General features: G+C 39.6%; 1 protein-coding gene across 2 annotated transcripts in view; it reads left to right on the top strand.

Annotated features, from left to right (window-relative positions):
* TNFRSF21 (TNF receptor superfamily member 21) overlaps positions 1–13,157 on the top strand; it is a 79,704-nt gene extending 66,547 nt beyond the window's left edge. Inside the window, exons 5-6 of one of the 2 annotated variants that reach the window (XM_002746620.7) lie at positions 9,094–9,322; positions 11,703–13,157. In XM_002746620.7, the coding sequence (XP_002746666.1) occupies positions 9,094–9,322; positions 11,703–11,932 (459 nt within the window). In that variant the 3' untranslated portion in view covers positions 11,933–13,157. The remainder of the gene's footprint in view (positions 1–9,093; positions 9,323–11,702) is intronic. The other variant, XM_008994545.5, reaches the window with a different exon arrangement.
* Positions 13,158–21,414: the final 8,257 nt, after the last annotated feature.

The raw sequence follows: 21,414 nt of genomic DNA, 5'->3' as shown, positions 1-21,414 counted from the left end.
AGGAAAAAGTAAGGTGAAGAATAATATGTAGGGCCAGACGCAGTGGCTCACGCCTGTAATCCCAGCACTTTGAGAGGCCAAGATGGGCGGATCACTTGAAGTCAGGAGTTTGAGAACAGACTGGCCAACATGGTAAAACCCCATCTCTACTAAAAATACAAAAAGTATTTGGGCCTGGTAGTGCACATCTGTCATCCTAGCTACTCAGGAGGCTGAGGCATGAGAATCAATTGAATACGAGGTGTGGAGGTTGCAGTGAGCTCAGATTGCACCACTGCACTCCAGCCTGGGCAACATGAAAAGAACAAAACAGTATGTAGTACATTGTGTAACCATATTGGAAAATATATATATACACACACACACACACACACACACACACACGGTATATACATATATGTTAAAAATTATTTTAAAAAATAAGGGGGGGGTGGAGAATATATGTACTTATTTATTGGCCTAAGTATAGACTATCTCCGGAAGAGTAAATTGTGACTTGGTAACAGTAGTAACCTCCACGAAGGGAAACTGAGTTGCTGAGACTTGGAAGTCAGAGGTTAAAGTCAAAGGTAACTTAGATTTGTGGATCATATGTATTGTAATTCTAATGGCATGAATCTAATTAATGGACTTACTACACAATGCTAATTTAATCAGATTTGTTGAGTTCAAAAAATCTGAATCATAAAGATGAACTTAAGCCTTCTTACTTCAAGGTCTTGGGTTTCCTATGAAATGACTATCCTCCACAGTGTCTTACAGAAAGCTTTAAAAATGTTTGTGAAACCTTTTCTTATGGACAGAATTATTGAAAGTCTTTTTTTGTGTGTGGGAAAAGATTTCCCAATAGAAGTTTAGGGAAAGCTAAGTAATTTCCAATGGAGCATGATCTCCTAATGTTCTGATGGTGCTGAGCTCTTAGAAGGCTTGGCAATATATTCAAACGTGAGTGGACTCCAGCTCTGACCAAGAGAGCCCACTTATTCTCTGTCCTCACTTCCTCTTTTTGAGAAAGCTAGTCAGTGAGTCAGCTCAGAGCTGCGACACCATTACCGTTGATGTCAGCAGCCTGGACAGCTTGCAGACACCCGCAGGGCAGCTGGGCGGGGCTGGCCTCCCTTGCCCCTCCCTCAGGAGCCAGCTGGTTCTTACCAGCTTTGGCAGCTTTGTGCTGCACTATTTGTTGTGGCTTTTCTCCTGTACATACAGGAAAGGTGCAGTTCTCTTGCTTAGGGCAAGGATTACCTATTGACACTTTGACTTAAATAGGGGTGGATTTATAGACTTTGGGGCTCAATTTTGAAATTAACTCTTAGAAATGATGAGAATTCTAAGATTAGGTATAGCCAGAAAATTATAGCCAACTACCTTGATTTGAGTTTGGAGTATTTAAGCGAGAAACCCACCATGACTAGTTAACCTAAGCTAACTTCATATGCCTTAAGTAAGGTTGCAGTTGAAACAAAACCTTTTTATTATTCTGTGCTTGAACAGATCTAGGGTGAGTGGGAATGTTTTTTAAAATCATTCACCAGTGGTTTTGACATTTTTTTGGCCAGATTAATCCTGAGATTCTCCTGATGGTGGGTGAGTTTGTTCTGCAGGCTCCGCATTGGCTCCCAGTGTAAGGTTCACTCACCTATGCTATCTCTGTGGTCTGGCTTGGGGGTTCCCAAGGAAGCTGAGCAGAATATCTTGACATTGTGTTCCTGTTCTTTATTCCATCCCATGATATCCAGTAATCCCAGAGAGATCTAGACAGCAGATGGGCCTCACTGTGCACTTGCCAATTGACAATTTAGATGTAAGTGTTTGTGCTGTTTCCTACTTATGCAATGGAAACACCTCCTTGCTTCATGTCCTGAAGTCTGGGCTGCTCAGAAGAAGAAGAAAGAAGTAAAGAAAACAAGTAGTTTTAACTCAACAGTGGAAGCCTAGGAAAAGTTTGGGGAATTTTGTCTTAAAATTATTTGACTCTTGGCTCTTCTCTTTACTTTTTTTAAATAATGTTTCAAAAGAAGACTTATGAAGCAAAGAAAATTTGGAAGCACATTGCAACAAATAATAAATCTACCATCTAGATTCAATAGTTATTCACGTTTTGGCATATTTGCTTTATCTATGTATGTATATATTTCCAGTCCATATTCCCATTTCAAAGACGTTTCCTAAATTTCTTAAAACTGGTAATCCTTCTTTCAAGCATTTAGAAACCAGCATTTTTCTATTTGCCTCTTAAGCTTTTTGTTTGCAAAAAAATTTGAATATATTTGGGTTCTACTCACTAAGACCCATTGCTCTGGAATGAATTGGACAAGAATTCACCCTCAGAAGAATAATTTAAAAATCATTGTGTCTCATCATCTGAAATTTTTATTTTTAGAGGCGACGTATTTGTTTTTATTTTTTAAGGAAGAAATAATTATATACAAGTATTCTATAATGTCTAAACTTAGGAATTGAATAGGTTCAGATAAATTGTTTTGTGATGAGGATGCTAACCCTCATTATCTGAACCCTCATTTATATCTGAAGTCTTGGACCCATATAGATTTGAATAAGAAAGCATTTCTTATTATCTGAATTCCTGTTCTCTAAAGACCACATAGATTCAGACATCAATAAATACTTTTCTGGCAAAGAAAATATGCCTTTTTTTCCTCCCAGAGTCTAATCTTATATGCCTATGTAGGCCTATAGAAGGCCTTGAAATCTAATTTGATTTTGATTATCTGGGCAGCTGGGAGAGCAGGGGAAACAGGCTTGAGATAATATCATAATTCTTAAATAGTTGTGATTTTATATTTATTTGTGACTAGAATTCCTTTGAGATAAACATTTAGTAGAAATTGAATTTGTTTGTTTTTTAACCAGCCACTGGTCTGTTGGGATCTGAAATATTTTCGATAGAATACAAAGTTATGGGCTAGTTGAGGTATCTGGTATTTACAGAATCTCTCCTGTTTATCTCAGGGCAGTCATCCAGCTGGAGTGTAAGTCTGCCATTGAGTCCCAGGTCCTTGCAGACCTCACCTCTACCCCCTTCACTCTGGTGGAGGGCTTAGGGCAACACCTTATGGTCATGTGATTGCTTGTAATCAGTTTATAGGGTTTGTCAAATTTCTCTAAATGCTGTGGGGTCCAGAGAGGGAAGTAACATGGCAGCAATGAGGGTAGCTTTGAAACTAGACAGACCTGGTCTTGAATTCTGGCTCTGTGGCTTGGGGCAAGTTATTACCTCTTAGAGCCTCAGTTTTCTCATCTGTAAAATGGGGCTGATACAACTTCCTTAGCAGCAAATGAATCACAGATATTTTGTGCTGAATCACCTAGAACAGTATTGGCAATGGCTTACTTCTTCAAGTCTCTTTTTGTTATCTCATATTGAACAGCAATATGTTTCAGTTAGATTTAGCAAATGGGCTTTTAAAAATCATTATTAAAGTGACAGAGATTTTCACAAATGTATCATAGAACTCTCCATTCTTTCTGAGTGTTGAATGAGGTCTAGAGGGAAAATTAAATTAAAACAGCGACTTTACTGTGAGGAGCTTTCTGCTGGGGATTCTCAGGCATATCTGGTTATATTAGGGAAAAGGTGCCTGGCGGTATCCACCTGGGTAGTGTCAGAAGCCAAGGGGTTAAATTGAACCATTTCAGTAGGCTGGTAAAGAGCATCTAGGCTGAGTAATTAATACTTCATTTTAGGGGGTTACTGAGGCATCAGAGTCATTAATTAGTTTTATGAAAACAGATTGTGCAACCACAGGGAGATTGTAATTGGGAAGTAATTGAAAATAACTTCGTGGTAAACTTTAGTTGAGTAGTTCAGTTGGGAGTAACTTGGAAAGGGAAAAAGAGTTGGAGTGGGGGATTAGTGGGTGAGAAGAATGAAACAGCAACAGTAAGACAAGCAATAAATAAGACATAATCTGAATGGAAGGAACGCAGAAGTGACCCAGTCTAACCTGTTTAGGTTAGAAGTGAGACCACAGGTCTGATGAGGGAAGTGGTTTTCCCAGCACCACACAACTACTTAGTGTTATGTCTCTTCTCTTTTCTTGCAAGGATTTTTCCAGGATTTTCAATGCTTTGATTTTTAGGAGTTGACTATGAGGAACATGAAGTGCTTACCACACAGATGGCAGCTGAGGCTGGAGTTTTCACCCATTCCTGCTCTCAGAGTCTACTCCGGAATGCTGCCAGATCTTGCTGCCTCAAAATCTTATTTCATTTATATACCACCTTTGCCAGGAATAAAGCTTGGAAGGATTCTCCTTCACTGTGATGGCTCTGCCATCCCCAGGGGATAGGGGAATACTGCAACCTTCAACAGGAAGGGAAGGCCAGTCAACAGGGAAGTGATTTTTCAGTTTGATAATAGAAGTGGAGAATTGTTTTTGAGCTTCAGTTTCCATTTTTTTTTTTTTTTTTTTTTTTTTTAAGGTGGAGTCTTGCTCTGTAGCCCAAGCTGGAATGCAGTGGTATGGTCTTGCCTCACTGCAACCTTCACCTCCTGGGTTCAAGAGATCCTCCTGCCCTAGCCTCCTAAGTAGCTGGGATTACAGGCATGTGCCACCACACCCAGCTAATTTTTGTATTTTTAGTAGAGATGAGATTTTGCTATGTTGGCCATGCTGGTCTTTAACTCCTGACCTACAGTGACCCACCCATTCGGCCTCCCAAAGTGTTGGGATTACAAGTGTAAGCCACTGTAAGCCTGGCCTCAGTTTCCAATTTTGATTTGGTTGAGCAGACAGAGTGGGTACTTCAGTTTTAGAAGTCTGGTTGCTGTGGGAATGTAGGATTGACAAAGACACAGCTGGAAATAAGGAAGGGTGATGTTGACAGTTATGGCTTATTGCAGTACAATCCAGATGCAAATTAAATCATTATTCTCATAAACACTGCTACCAAACTCAGTAGCCCAGAGATGTTCAGGTCCCCAAATTTCAAGCAGTAGTCTGTTTACCTAATCTGTTTGCATGGTTCCTTGTACTCAGTGGTAGAGGTGCTTAGGAAAATTGTTAGGTCAGCAGCAGAGCTTTAGATGTGACCCCACCCTTGAGTAAGGTGAACCATTTATCTTTCTTCGCTTATCAGTTTGGACTGCTAAGTATCTGGAAGGACTAAGTGTGCTTGCATGGAAACTAATCAGTAGGACATTTGGGACTTGTTTGGCCAAAAGAAATGGTATGCTCTCAAAGTTCACACAATAGAATTGTTCCCTTTTGGGCTGCTTTGGGAGCTGTCCATGCCCGCTGCCATTTGGGTCTATTTACTGTCCCTACCTCATTTCTCATGTGAGTATTCCAAGTTAGCAGGATTACATCATGGCTATAAAGCAAAAAGAGCTGTAGTTTTCAAGTTTCTCCAAAGGAATTTCAAATAAATGACAGATACATTGCCTTTACAGGCCACGTTTTCTTAGTATCTGCCTCATTGCAATAAGTTGGGACACATATGAATGCCATGTCCATGAACATTTAACAAAAGTATAGAGAGGAGCTCAGCCACAGCGATAATCTTCCCACTACCCTGTTTCTTGGATAACTATATAAATAAGAGCTGCTGCAGCCACAACATTTTCAAGGTAGCAGAAGGAAAATATACTTATCAGTGGTGACTGTTTTTAAAAACAACATTTATTGGTTTTCTAGCTGTAAACATTAATATATATATATTTTTTTTTTTTGAGGCAAAGTCTTGCTCTGTCGCCCAGGCTGGAGTGCAGTGGCGTGATCTCGGCTCACTGCAACCTCCGCCTCCTGGGTTCAAGTAATTCTTCTGCCTTGGACACCCAAGTAACTGGGACTACAGGCACCCGCCATCAAGCTGCGCTCATTTTTGTATTTTTAGTGTTGACAGGGTTTCACCATGTTGTCCAGGCTGGTCTCGAACTCCTGAACTCAAGGGAGCCACCCACCTGGGCCTCCAAAAGTGCTAGGATTATAGGTGTGAGTCACCATGGCCAGCCTAATATATCTTTATAGAGAATTTGGAAAGTTCAAGAAAGCTTAGGAAATAAATTATTTTATTTTATGAATGTCTTGGTAAGTTTATGCTTAAAGTTTTTGTAAAAGGAGCCTCTTTTCTGGAAATCTGGTTTTCTCGTTAAGAGTATTTTTCTTTCTTTCTTTCTTTTTTTTTTTTTTTTTTGAGACAGAGTCTCTCTCTGTCTCCAGGCACCAGGCTGGAGTGAAGTGGCACGATCTCTCCTCACTGCAACCTCCTCCTCCCAGGTTCAAGCGATTCTCCTGCCTTAGCCTCCTGAGTAGCTGGGACTACAGGCACGCACCACCATGCCCAGCTAATTTTTGTATTTTTTAGTAGAGACGGGGTTTTACCATGTTGGCCAGGATGGCCTTGATCTCTTGACCTCATGATCAGCCCACCTTGGCCTCTGAAAGTGCTGGGATTACAGGTGTGAGCCACCGTGCCTGGCCAAGAGTATTTTTCTTCTGTTTGGTATCTAAATCTTACTGTAGGTGTTTTTCATTGGCTGTAAACTCAGAATACTGAACGATGAGCTTTCAGAATTAATAACACAAGGAATTAATTTATTCCACATATTCTGATGACTCAATGTTCTGATTAGAAAGCAGAAATAACACAGTGCCTAGTATAGTTGCAGTATGGCAAACCAGCTTTGATGGTTGTTGTATATATTGCAGTAAATCAAGGAAAGAAGTTTCTATGATCATTGTTTTTCTTTTGGGAAAAAATGAAAATAACTTTAGATGCAGTAGGAATGCAACCAGCTGCTGTTGCACAAAGTGAGAGAGACATATACTTAGTAACTGAGTAGATTTTCTAGAAAGATGGTTTTTAAATGGCCTATGGCTTTAGTGATTCTTGTTAGCTCTGTTGTGACACTAATACCATTTGCAGGGGTATTTTCATATTCACCTGACTCACTGTTAATTACAGGAGAGCAACAGTTCAACATTCTGTCTTTCCAATTATGTTGGAAATCATGTGCTTAATTTTTACTAGTAGGACCTTTTGGTGAAATTGGGGGGGAAATTAAACATTTAAAATTTTCAAATGAATTTAGGAAATAAGTGGGTGGATTTTTAGTTTGTGACTTTTGGGGGGGAATTTCCTTTTTAAGCAAGAACAGTGTACGATATTGACTGACCATGTATTCCAATGTAATGTCCGCGAGAGCCAGAATGTAGACAAGTGTTCTTTGTCTAATTGAGTGAATTTTAAAAAGTGTGTTGGCCTGAATGGCCATCTGCATTTTCCAGGAGGAGGGGCATGTGCCAGGGCCTGTGGAATTAAAATTTTACAAGCATATACATAACATTTGTCTGTAGATCAGAAAGGGACTGCTAGGTACACATGTTTCCCAAGTCTGAAACTTGCGCTAGAAGCAGAAACGGTGTGATTGGTGGTTTAGAGGAAAAATGCTGTTGGAACATCAGACGTGCAGTAATCAGTTGTCGTCACAATCTGCAATCAGTTGCAAGAATTTCTCAGGCCTCAAAATTTGTAAAAGAAGCACTTGTGTTTGCTTTGTGCTTTATATAACTATTCGGTGTAATACTTTGAAATGTCAATATCTTCGTCGAAGAGCTTGAAAACATTTTACCTGAAGTGTGTTAGTGAAGGGATGAAGATTCTAAGGAGTGGTGATTAACAGCTTGGGGAGAGTGCCCATCATTCCCCAAACCCTGTTCTGTGTGATCTGGCCAACTGGCTCCCAGATTTTGTTATCCTTGCCGGAAGAGCCAATAAAAAGATAAAATCAAGTACTAGGAGAGGCCATGAGTGCCTGCCAGGGTTCTGATGTATTTTCTCAAAGGAAAGGGGCGAATATAGATGTCAAGCAGGACTGAGTTGAGCACTGGCTTTCTCCCAGTAGCTGTGTGCCCTCTTTGGGCCCCAGTCACTTCACTTATAAAGTAGGGTCACATCACCTGTCACTTCTCCCTATTTCCACTGCACACCCCCAGGACAAGCCATAGTCACACTGTATGTGGCCACTGTAGGAGCATCCTAACTGCTTTTTCAACTTTGATTCTTGCCTCCCTAAAATGCATGCTCTACCCACCAGCCAAAGTGGTGGTGAAGCTCACCATCTTTATCTGAAACCATCTTGTTTGTTATTCTCTGACCTCCCTACTCCAGAATACAAGCTTCACAGTCTCTGTTCTGTCCTTTGAGTCATGACTGTCTTCTTCCAGCCACTGATACCTCTCATTTTCTCCTGTTCTCATTCTTAATTTTAGCAGGTTTTCTCCTGAGCCAGTTCGAAATGGGAGTAGAAAACCTGGAGTTTACTTTTAGTTCTGTGACTTCCCTGTTGGCCCTTAGTTAAGAAAGTCATTTCACTTCTCCAGGCCCCAGTTTTCCTTCCCCTGGAAGCTGAGTGTATGAGTCAGTGAGTGCTGCAGTAACAAATGACCACAGACACTATGTGGCTTAACAACAGAAATTGATCATCTCACAATTTGGGAGCCTTAGAAGGTCAAGATCAAGGTGTCTTCTGAGGGCTCTCTCTTGGCTTGTAGATGGCTGTCTTCTCACCTGTGTCTTCACTGTGTCTTCCCTCTGTGTGTGTCTGTATCCTCATCTCTTCTTTTTATTAAAGAGACCAGTTATATGGGAGTGGACCCAATCCTAATGACCTCATTTTACCATAATTACCTCTTTAAAGGCCCTCTCTCCCAGTAGTCACATTCTGAGGTATTGGGGGTCAAGGCTTCAACTGGAGGGGCACAATTCATTCAGCTCATAACAGAGAACTATACTAAATTATATCTAAGACTCCTTTCAGCTCCAAAAAATTATGTTTTAAATTGGGGATCTTTCTCTTTACATATATGTTCACTTTTCCTCCCCTGAGATAATAGTGTGGTGCATATGCCTCCTAGTTTTAATACTCATACATATCCTCACTGTATTTTTGAAGGATTTAAACATCTATGTGTGTGTCTACCAATCATATAAATAAGTTATGGTCAACTCACATAGGAGGATTTATGTGTAAAATATTAAATGGAACACAAAAAATAGCCTCTGAGGAGGGATTTTAATTTTTCTGTTTTTTTCTATATATAATAATTTTTTTTTTCTCTCGGACAGCTGGAAACTGACAAACTGGCTCTCCCGATGAGTCCTAGCCCACTTAGCCCCAGCCCCATCCCCAGCCCCAATGCAAAACTTGAGAATTCCACTCTCCTGACGGTGGAGCCTTCCCCACTGGACAAGAACAAGGGCTTCTTCGTGGATGAGTCGGAGCCCCTTCTCCGCTGTGACTCTACATCCAGTGGCTCCTCCGCGCTGAGCAGGAACGGTTCCTTTATTACCAAAGGTACAGGCATCTCAACAGATCTCACACAGGCACTTTAACCCCCACAAAGAGCCCCTGGGATTTGCCCCTCCCGGTCCACAGTCCAGTTACAGTTGAGTCATCTGAATTACCTGCCTGTATAGATCAGTCCTAAACTTCGAGATAAGCTGGCCCAAGCAAAACCTCACCATTGGCTGGCTAAGACACGCCTCCTAAATCTTTATAGCTCACACTGCCTGGCCGAGAGCTATCGGCCATCCTTTATCCTCATGATGCTATCAAATGTGTTTCAGGGAAGGCCTGATAAAATGTAGTCTGGCAAGTTTTTCTGAAAAGTTTTTACCAAGCTTGCTGTATCCAAAGATTTAAAGTTGAACTTATCTTGAGAGTCATAAGTACAGGTTTTAGGCGGTGGTGGCAGATCACTTGGGACCAGGAATTTGAGACCAGCCAAGGCAACAAAGCAAGACATGGTCTCTACAAAAAATTAATAATTAATCAAACATAGTGGCCTGCACCTGTAGTCCCAGCTGCTCAAGAGGCTAAGGCCAGAGGATCCGTTGAGCCCAGGAGTTTGAGCCATTGTGTTACCTGGGTAACAGAGCAAGGTCCTGTCTCAAAAACAAATAAACAAACAAAAACCTCAAACAAACAACAAACCTCTTTCATTGAAATATAACTTGAAGACTGAGTTTTTTTGGTGCCACCTTAAATTTTACACCAGAGGAGAGTGCCTCATTTGCCTCATCATAAGTCCAGGCTCTGGTTGGCACCTTAATCAGATGGTAGGCATGATGTCCAAGCATGAGCATCACTGATAAAGTGGTTCTAGGGGGGTGTGGTGGCTCATGTCTGTAATCCTAGCACTTTGGGAGGCTGAGGTTGATGGGTCTCTTGAGGCCAGCAGTTAGAGATCAGCCTGGCCAACATGGTGAAACCTAATCTCTATTTAAAAAAAAAGAAAATTTAGCTGGCTGTAGATCCAGCTACTCAGAGGCTGAGGCAGAAGAATCTCTTGAACCCAAGAGGCAGAGGTTGCAGTGAGCCGAGATCATGCCACTGCCCTCCAGAGTGGGTGACAAGAGCAAAACTTTGTCTGAAAACAAAGAAAAGTATGGGTTTTAGTGACTTCAAAATATCCTAAAATTCGCTTTGTTAAAGTACATTGCAAATACCAATATTTTAAACATTATTGGATTGGTAGTTTTGGCAAAGAGTTCGCAACTTTTAATTTTGAATTTCAGGGTAGGGAATTTGCCTATGCTATTTGTGACAGTTTTGAAAGACATTTTCTAGTTTTGGGTAATTCCAGTTATATTTTAGTGAAAGGGTTATATTTTATATTTTATGTATTTATAAAATGTTATATTTATATATTTATAATTTATATACTTTATATTAATCAATTTTACATTTACATAAAATATATTTTAGTTTATATTTTATGTTATATATTATATTTTAGAAAAAGTGCTTTATAATAGTAATAAAAGTTATAGTTCCTCATCCCATTGTAAGGTATGACCTGAGAAGAAGTAATATTTTCTAGGCTGGACGCAGTGACTCACACCTGTAATCCCAGCACTTTGGGAGGCCAAGGCGAGTCGATCACCTGAGGTTAAGAGTTCAAGACCAGCCTGGCCAACATGGTGAAACCTCATCTCTACTAAAAATACAAAAAAAATTGCTGGGTGTTGTGGCAGGCGCCTGTAATCCCAGCCACTCAGGATACTGAGGGAGGAGAATCACTTGAGTCCAGGAGGCAGAGGTTGTGGTGAGCTGAGATCACACCACTGTACTCCAGCCTGGGTGACAGAGTGAGATTCCATTTCAAAAAAATAAAGAAGTAGTCTTTTCTTATTTATGTGCTTTTACTTTCTCAACAGTTTTGTTCTAAAATATTATAATGTAATCAGAAAGTCAGATAAGTAGACGACATTGTCTTAGAATTTTTGATCATTTGGAAAAGGAATGGGCCTATGTATATTTTGGTTTAGTAAAGACATTACAGATAGGGAAAGCAGTAAAGGTTTTCTAGTTTTTTATTTTTGTTTCTTTGGTTTCTTTAACTCACCATTCACCTTTTGAATTCTAAAAGAGTTTAGAAGGTATTTAAGTCTAGGCAAATGTCACATTAATGATACATCAACAGCCATTCAAGCAGGACCTTGTCTGATCTCTATCGGGCAACTCTTGTTTTCTATCTTACAGTGCAACGCAAGTAAAAACTCTTGTTTTGAATGTGCCAGAGGGTCACTCACTCTCTCACTGTAATGGAAGATGGAGAATAATAGCCTGAGGAGGAAACAAATATCTCTCTCTAGGACCCCCTTCTCCTTTCCCTAGGCCTTGCCAGTATAGCCACTTTACAGCTGTCTTTGCTTCCCTCTCTTCTGTGCAGAAAAGAAGGACACAGTGTTGCGGCAGGTACGCCTGGACCCCTGTGACTTGCAGCCTATCTTTGATGACATGCTCCACATTCTAAATCCTGAGGAGCTGCGGGTGATTGAAGAGATTCCCCAGGCTGAGGACAAACTGGACCGGCTATTCGAAATTATTGGAGTCAAGAGCCAGGAAGCCAGCCAGACCCTCCTGGACTCTGTTTATAGCCATCTTCCTGACCTACTGTAGAACATAGGGATACTGCATTCTGAAAATTACTCAATTTAGTGGCAGGGTGTTTTTTTTTTTTTTAAATTTTCTTCTGTTTCTAATTTTTGTCATTTGGGGCGTGTGTGTGTGTGTGTGTGTGTGTGTGTGTGTGTGTGTGTTTAACAGAATATATGGCCAGTGCTTGAGTTCTTTCTTTCTCTCTTTTTTTTAAAATAACTCTTCTGGGAAGTTGGTTTATAAGTCTTTTCAAGGTGTAACTTGTGAAATACCCACCACTAAAGTTTTTTAAGTTCCATATTTTCTCCATTTTGCCTTCTTATGTATTTTCAAGATTGTTCTGTGCACTTTAAATTTACTTAACTTACCATAAATGCAGTGTGACTTTTCCCACACACTGGATTGTGAGGCTCTTAACTTCTTAAAAGTATAATGGCATCTTGTGAATCCTATAAGCAGTCTTTATGTCTCTTAACATTCACACCCACTTTTTAAAAACAAATATTATTACTATTTTTATTATTGTTTGTCCTTTATAAATTTTCTTAAAAGATTAAGAAAATTTAAGACCCCGTTGAGTTAATGTAATGCAATTAGACTCTGAGTTATCTTTTCAGTATGTCTCGTATAGTTCATATTCATGTCTGAAACTTGACCACACTGTTGCTGATTGTATGGTTTTCACCTGGACACCGTGTAGAATGCTTGATTACTTGTACTTCTCTTAATGCTAATACGCTCTGGGCTGGAGAACTGAAATCCTCAAGCCATCAGGATTTGCAATTTAAGTGGCTTCACAACTGGGCCACCAAAGAACTTGAACTTCACTTTTAGGACTTGAGCTGTTCTGGAACACATTGCTGCACTTTGGAAAGTCAAGATCAAGTGCCAATGGCACCCTTTCCATAGAGAATTTGCCCAGCTTTGCTTTAAAAGATGTCTTGTTTTTTATATACATATAGTCAATAGGTCCAATCTGCTCTCAAAGCCTTGGTCTTGGTGGGATTCCTTCACCAATTACTTTAATTAAAAATGGCTGCAACTGTAAGAACCATTGTCTGATATATTTGCAACTATCCTCATGTTTCCAAATGTATCTTCTAATGCTCAGTTGCCAGATTCCAGTGCAAAGGTAGCGTGGACTCCCTTTGTGTGGGCGGGGTTTGTGGGTAGTGGTGAAGGACTGATATCAGAAAAATGCCTTCAAGTGTACTAATTTATTAATAAACATTAGGTGTTTGTTACTGAAGTAGTCTGAGTGTATTTAATCATTAAATTTCTTACTTTGTACATGTTCTCTAGTTGTGACTCTTTGATTAGGCTCTTGCAAAAGCATGTGTGTTCTAAAAACCTCAGCCATTCTAATCTGTAAATCATGGAAATTAGCAAAGGTTTGTATTTGGAAAGGTACCTGGAGGTTCATAGAGAAGGACTTTAGTGAAAACTACCAAGCATTTCCTGGTCTTTTGGGTTAAATTTGAGAAATCTGTTTTTGAGATTGTCCTTATTTTAGGAAATGGGTAGATACATCATTCCTGAATAAGTTCAGAGCACTCTCATGGTGTTGAGGCAGAGTGAGATCTCATGTTGGTAGAATATATTGTATCATATCACATATCATATATTCATTGCATGTCTCCCTTTGCTTGGGAACTGTGGCTCTACAGAATTCCAATGACCAGAACCTTAGCAATTTTAAGTTCCTCTTTCAGTGAGAAACTGGAAGTGGACACCCTGTCTGAACATTTGGACACCCACATCAGCGACATTAAAGGGTTTTTCTGTCTTCATCCACTTCCACATGGTTGGTTTCTGGAGAACTCTCCTGGTATTTAATTACACTGGTTCTTAACACGAGGTTTCCCCTCCTTTTGTCAATAAAAAACAGGAACTCTGTCACAAAGGAAAGCAGACTAGCTAGAATGGATCGCAGATGGTAGTGGAGGAGACAGAGTTTGCATTTCAGAGGATTTTAGAACTGCCACTAATTTCATATGGGGGTCGAAAACACGGAGAATGAACAAACTGATGCTATGGTTAAGTTTGTGGATTATTTATACCTTGTTCCTTGCGATGCTTTCATTAATAACTTATATTTACACAGCTTTATGCTTTACAAAGTGATTTTTATAGTACCTTATTGAATCCTCACAACTGTAAGGTAGGTACTATTATTGTGTCCGTTTTATAGATTTTAAAAAAAGGCTAAAGAACTTGCCTAAGGTCTATTGCAAAGTTATAGAGATCAAACTTGAATCCAGGTCTTCTGATCATCCGAATCCAAGACTGATGGTTCCATGTATTCAGGACCAGTGACCAGAAATTCCTTGTTGGCTGAAATAGTGGGCAGAGATCACAGTGATGAAATTTATTTGGGTTATAAATAAAGCCCTACATGCAAGTTCAGTCAGTACTTGTGAAAGTATTGGAATGAGGTGACATCTGTTGGATCCCCCTATGTCCCCACCCCCACACCGGAAACCTTCCGCTTCAGCCATACTCCTCAAAGTAAGACAGCCCAAAACTAGAGGAAAGCTCTAAACTGTGCAACACAGAACACAAGTGACACTATACAAATGACACTGTCATCGGCTCTGATCAGAACAGTTTATTTTTTAATAATGCAGGTGGAGGCTGCATTTTTAGAAAAGCTGTGTATCATGTTAGTTCCCATGGGGAAGGAACATAGGTGATGTGGTTAAATGAAAGCTTAATATTGAACTAACACGATACACAGCTTTTCTAAAAAGAATGCAGCCTCCACCTGCAATATTAAAAAATAAAAAGTTCTGATCAGAGCCGATGGCAGTGTCATTTGTATACTGTCACTTGTGTTCTGTGTTGCACAGTGTAGAGCTTTCCTCTAGTTTTGGGCTGTCTTACTTTGAGGAGTATGGCTGAAGCGGAAGGTTTCCGGTGTGGGGGTGGGGACATAGGGGGATACCAAGATGAGTAGGAAACAGAATCAGTAGCAACTGTCAGCAAATCTAAGCCTGACCAGGCAGCAGGAGAAAGATTAGCTTCAGTTATTTGAAGGGCTAAGGAAGAGATGATGTATTTTTCTCTAGAGGGTAATATGCTTTCCTCTAGGCTGATGTAGTCTAAGTGCAATTAGACTGAGCTGCTTTTCAAATAAGAGAATGATTCCTGCTCTGGTAAAAAGTTGGGCCTGCATCAGTGGTTGTCAAACTTTCATGTAAATAAGAATCACCTGGGAATGAGCAGTCAATTAAAAAGGCAGTTTTGGAGAGAATTCAATTCAGGTTGGTGGGGAATTCCAGAATGAGTTCCCCACAGTTAGAGAAAGTGCTTTAAATCCTTGCCACTGTGGATGAGGACTGGCAGTATCCATCATACTAAGAAGCATTCTGTTAGAAATGCAGAATTTGAGGCCACTATATTGTGCTCCCTAAATTTGAATATGCAAATGAAACACCTGGGTAACTTAAAGGCAGATTCTGTTTTAATTCTTCTGTGGGACTGGGCTGAGCCTGCATTTCCAAGGAGCTCCTGGGTGTTGTGGTGCTCCTGGTGGTCACATCACACTGGGTATCCTGAAACAGGCCAATTATGCCTCAGTTTCATGCAAAAGGTTGCACTAATATGGGATAATATTATACCACTTCCATGTGAGAAAAGTAAACAAATTCTGATGATCCAAAGAGAGTTCCAGAACCAGACAATCCTGGGCAAATTCTACAGTAGTGGGTCTTAATACTAATTGCACGTTGAAATTAGTGGGAAAACTTTGAGAAACCCAATGCCCAGGCCATACACCAGATCAACAATGTCAGAATCACAGGAGATAGGACTCAGACAGCAGCACTTTTTTTAATATTAAATTTTAACAGTATTTTTATTTTGAGGGGAGTTTTTTTTTTTTTTTTTTGAGACAGTTTCACTCGTCACCCAGGTTGGAGTGCAATGGTATAATCTCGGCTCACTGCAACTTCCACCTCCCAGTTCAAGCAGTTCTCCTGCCTCACCCTCCCAAGAAGCTGGGATTACAGGTGTTCACCACTATGCCTGGCTAATTTTTGTACTTTTTAGTAGAGAGGGTTTTGCCATGTTGGCCAGGCTAGTCTCGAACTCCTGACCTCAGTGATCTGCCTGCCTCGCCCTCCCAAAATGCTAGGATTATAGGCATGAGCCACTGTGCCCAGCCCTGGGAGACCTTTTTTTTTAAAAAAAAAAAACTTTTACTTTAGGTTCAGTGGTCCATGTGAAGGTTGTTTATATATATATACATATATATGTATGTAAACTCATGCCACCTAGTTTTATTGTACAAATTATTTTTTCATCCAAATATTATACTAAGCCTAGTATCTAACAGTTATTTTTTCTGATCCTCTTCCCCCCACCACCATCCAACCTCAAATAGTCCTCAGTGTCTTGTTCCCCTCTTTGTGTCCACGTGTTCTCATCATTTAACTTCCACTTATAAGTGAGAACATGCAGTATTTGGCTTTCTGTTCCTGCATTAGCTCACAAAGGATGATGGCCTCCAGCTCTATCTGTGTTCTTGCAAAGGACATGATCTCATCCTTTTTTATGGCTGTGTAGTATTCCATGGCGCCACATTCCATATGTGCCACATTTTCTTTATCCAGTTTACCATACGTGGACATTTAGTTGATTTCATGTCCTTCCTACTGTGAGTAGTGCTGCAATGAACATATGTAAGCATGTGTCTTTATAGTAGAATGGTTTATATTCCTTTGGGTATATACCCAGTAATGGGATTAAACGACACTTTTTAAAGCTCTCCAGGAGATCCCAGTATACAGTCAGCTTGGAGAACGATGTATTTAAGAGCTAAGGAAGAGAGCCTTTCTCAAACTTCACCCAAGATCTGATGAACAAATCTTCCAGGGAGTTAACCTGAAGATCTGTAATTTAAAAGTGATTTTGCAATAGTCACTCCTACTCGAGCCTGCATGTTTGCTTTAGGACCCATAACTTTACTGTTAGATTTATGTGATGTTAAGAATTGATACACAACAAGCACTGATGAGGCAACAACACATTAAAGCTCAATTGCACTGATGAACCTATCTACCAGTACAGTAATATATTCTTCATGGTTTTTTGCATAATGTATATATTATTAGTCAAGAATATTTGGGAAATGACAGAAATGATGTTATTCTGATTTAAGTTACTCTGTTTATATTTCATAGGAAGTTCGCTAATTTTCAAACAGATATACTGAGATATAATGAGTCATAAAACTGCCCTGACTATTAGAGTCTCAGAGTTGGCCATTTGGAGCAGCAATTTCATTGTACAATACTGCAGATGCAACAGGTACCTATGCTGGCCTTTGACTTGAGAAAAAAGATGTGATCTCTTCTTGAGCAGAATTGAGGCCCTTTCCTTGGAAGGAACCTTGGACGTCACCTGGAGAGACCTGTGGTTTTCTGGTCGGGGAGCTAGACTCATATCTGCTAGTCAGAGGCAAAGCCTGGTCACCTTAGCCCCTATCAGCACTCTTTCATGATTCCAATCTATCTCTTTTTGCTTCTTTTCTTTTCTTACGATCTTTCTTGAAAGTAATTAGAAAATATAATCTACTCTTCTGAGTAAGGATGGAGTTTTTAAAAGGCTTTTTTTGTACTTGACTTTGAAGTAGCTGTTTACATGAAACACATTTGGATTTTGGAGTCTTGGATTTCCAATATAGATATTCATAGAATAGCTTGCCAGGATTCATAAGAAACATGCCAATGGGTGCCTTTAGGAAGGAAAATGGGCTAGCAAGGAGATAGGAGACAAAGAAGGACATGTTCATGTCATGATTTGTTCTTTTGTACTTTGAGTAATACATCATTTGCACATATTATTTAATTCAAAAAGCTGTAAATAAAAAAAACTGTAGAATGTTTCTATGGCATCCAGGAACTGTGCACTGATGAAACTCATAAGGGTCATATGCACTAGACTTAAAATGCTAGCAATAGCTTTGTGTGGAACATTTTGGTAAAATCTGCAAAGGGAATCAGCCTCTTGCCCTGCTCTCCAGGAGAAGCGGCAAACTTCCCCACCCCTCCACATCCTATTTGTGAAAATTTGACATCCTTTTCCTGGGCTTAAATTACAAACACAAACATAATACAAAGTTCAAATGGAGAGAATTCAAAGTTTGAAATTTAGAGATTTTCAAATTTAGAGAGATGGGGCAGGGTAGCTAATTTCTGGCCAAAACATTTTTTATATTTCTTAGCACAGAAATCTCTCATAATCAATGTCTTTATGAGGAAAAATATCAAAGATTTCTTAAGGATCCTTCAGCAGTTCACCTCTTCAAAGGGGATACTTCTGTCCTGCACCAGCACTGTCTCATTGTCACTCATCTACTGCTTTATCCACAGCAACATGCCAAACAGGAAATATCATGGGGAAGGAAGAGGCAGAAAGAAAGCTCATTTCCAAGAATCCTATGACAATTATTTCTCATTACTTTCAGAAACTTAGAACAGCCAATTTCATATCATGGGTTTTTTTTATTGTTGTTGCTATTTAAATATAGTACACTTATCCACAGAAACATTAATCACTCCACTCATCTATCAATGAAACATTTGAGCAACCACCAGGCACTATGTTAGAAGCTAGAAATACAAAGAAGAATTTGATTCAAGATTGTAACTACCAATGAGAACAAGGCATTAGCTCACTGCTGTATTCTCAGCATCTAGACCCATGCCTGGAACATGCATGGTAGGTATTCAGTTTCTACATGTTGAATAAATAAATGAATGCATGATCCTGGCTTCAAGAATTCACTACATAGGAAGAGAAACAGACATATGAACATAATCAAATGTATCCAAGTGAAGTCATAGTAATATGAAGAGGTATTAGGAGACTGAGAAACTAAATATGAATCAAAGAAAAATATTGCAAGATTCCCTACTCTAAACCATCTTTCTTATTAATTTTAAAGGAAATTGTGTCAAAAACAAAGGGCTGACAGTTGCAGCTCCATGCTTTTGAAAACTTAAAAAGGAAGATGAAAAGAGGAAGAAAACAAAAGGAAAAATACAGGCATACGGTAGACATTATTTTATAAGCAAGATTTCGGATTATTTATAAATTGGTTGTTCCACCATTTCCTGGGCTTATTGTTAACCAGCATTACAAGACAAGACATGAGGCCCAGTTATGATACTCTTTGTGCATATCATGTACTCAGAGGATAAAATGGATATATGTCCCCTAATGGAAAAACTTCCTATGAAGTATTCAAAGCACCCGGCATTATTCACTCTTCAATCTTAACCTGGATCTTATGATGTGGGGTCTGTTATTGCCATTCTACTAATGAGGAATCTGAGGCGAAGAGAGACAGTGACTTTCCTCAAGTCACACAGCTAGTAAAGGGTATAGCCAGGAAGGCTTATTGTAGAGATGAGTGAGCCAGGCATGGCGGTAAATCCTGGAGACAAAATGACAAAGTGGATCTGATTCCTATTTTTCTAGAGCCTCTCACCTGGACTCAACCGAAATAGAATTTTGGGGTAGGGGGGACTTTTTCCTTAGTAAAAGTTTTTTTGTATGTTTAAATAATTTAGGATACACGAGTGAAAATACCACACACACACAAAATACCACAGTGACTTTCTATTTTCTTCACCTAGCTTTTTAAAAAAATAGTTTCTATATTCTTCACCTGGCTTTTTCTAAGAATAATATCTTACAAAGTCATAGACATTATCAAAATCAGAAAATTGACATTGGTACAATATCGCTAACTAAAACTACAGAACATAGTTTATGTTAGTTTTTACCTGTACTTTTTTGGGGGTGGATATGAAATGTTATCACATGTACTGATTCACTTGGCGGAATCTAGAACTGTTTCTTCACACAAAGAAACTTCCTTCTGCTAACTCTTTATACTGTTATCTTCCCTTCCACTCTAAACCCTGGCAACTGTTCCTATCACTATAGTTTTGTGATTTAGAGAATACTAAGTAAATGGAATCATACAGGATATAGCCTTCTGAGATTGACCTTATTTCACGCTGCATAATTCCCTTGAGATCTGACCATAATTGTTTTGCACATCAATACTCCTTATTCAATAATTGTATTTATTTTATTTTATTTTATTTTTGTTATTATTGAGACGAAGTTTTACTCTTGTTGTCTAAGCTGGAGTGCAATGTGCAATCTCGGCTCACTGCAGCCTCCTCCTCCCAGGTTCAAGTGATCCTCCTGCCTCAGCCTCCTGAGTAGCTGGGATTACAGGCACCTGCCACCATGCCCAGCTAATTTCTTGTATTTTTAGTAGAAATGGGGTTTTACCACATTAGCCAGGCTGGTCTTGAACTCCTGACCTCAGGTGATCAGCCTGCCTCAGCCTCTCCAAGTGCTGGGATTACAGGCGTGAGCCACCATGCCTGGCCTAAAGATTTTTAAATTCTTCACCTAGATAGGGCTGGAGAGAACCTGATGCTTTCTCCAGAATGAAGAGTCCCAATTGGTATATCAGTGTTAGGAAGAAAACGAAACAAACACTTAAGATGAGATTTTCATGATCTTAAAAAAAAAAAAACTTAACTTTTATTTTAATTTCAGGGGTACATTTACAGGTTTGTTACATAGGTAAACTTGTGTCATGGGGGGATGTTGTACAGATTATTGTGTCACCCAGATATTAAGCCTATTACCCATTCATTATTTTTCCTGATCCTCTCCCTCCTCTCACCCTCCAACCACCAAGAGGCCCCAGTATGTGCCATTCCCCTCTAGGTACCTGTGTGTTCTTATCATTTAGCTCCCACGTATAAGTAAGAACACGTGGTATTTAGTTTTCTGTTCCTGAATTTGTTTGATAAGGATAATGGCATCCAGCTCCATCTATGTTCCTGAAAAGGAGATGATCTTGTTCTTTCTTATGGCTGAATAGTAGTCTATGGTGTTCACATACCACATTTTCTTTTTTTCTATTGAGATGGAGTCTCACTGTTGCCCAGGCTGGAGTGCAGTGGCTTGGTATCGGCTTACTGCAACCTCCACCTCCCAGGTTCAAGTGATTCTGCTGCTTCAGCCTCCCAAGTAGCTGAGATTACAGGTTTGTGCCACCACACCTGACTAATTTTTGTATTTTTAGTAGACAGGATTTCACCATTTTGGCCAGGCTGGTCTCGAACTCCTGACCTCAAGTGATCCATCCACCTTGGCCTCCCAAAGTGCTGGGATTACAGGCTTCAGCTACCATGTCTGGCCTTTATAATAGAATGATTTTTATCTCTTGGGGTATATATTCAGTTATGGTATTACTGGGTGGAATGGTATGTCTGCTTTTAGGTCTCTGAGGAATCACCACACCAATTTTCACAATGGTTGAACTAATTTACTCTCACCAACAATGTATAAGCATTCCTTTTTCTCCACAACCTCACCAGCATCTGTTGTTTTTTGACTTTTTATTAATAGCCCTTCTGACTGATGTGAGATGGCATCTCATTGTGGTTTTGATTAACATCGCTCTA

This window comes from Callithrix jacchus, chromosome 4, assembly GCF_049354715.1.
Source record: "Callithrix jacchus isolate 240 chromosome 4, calJac240_pri, whole genome shotgun sequence".
Classification (NCBI taxonomy): Eukaryota; Metazoa; Chordata; class Mammalia; order Primates; family Cebidae; genus Callithrix; species Callithrix jacchus.
The sequence above is the reverse complement of the archived record's forward strand: the minus strand, read 5'-3'. Positions and strand labels throughout refer to the sequence as shown.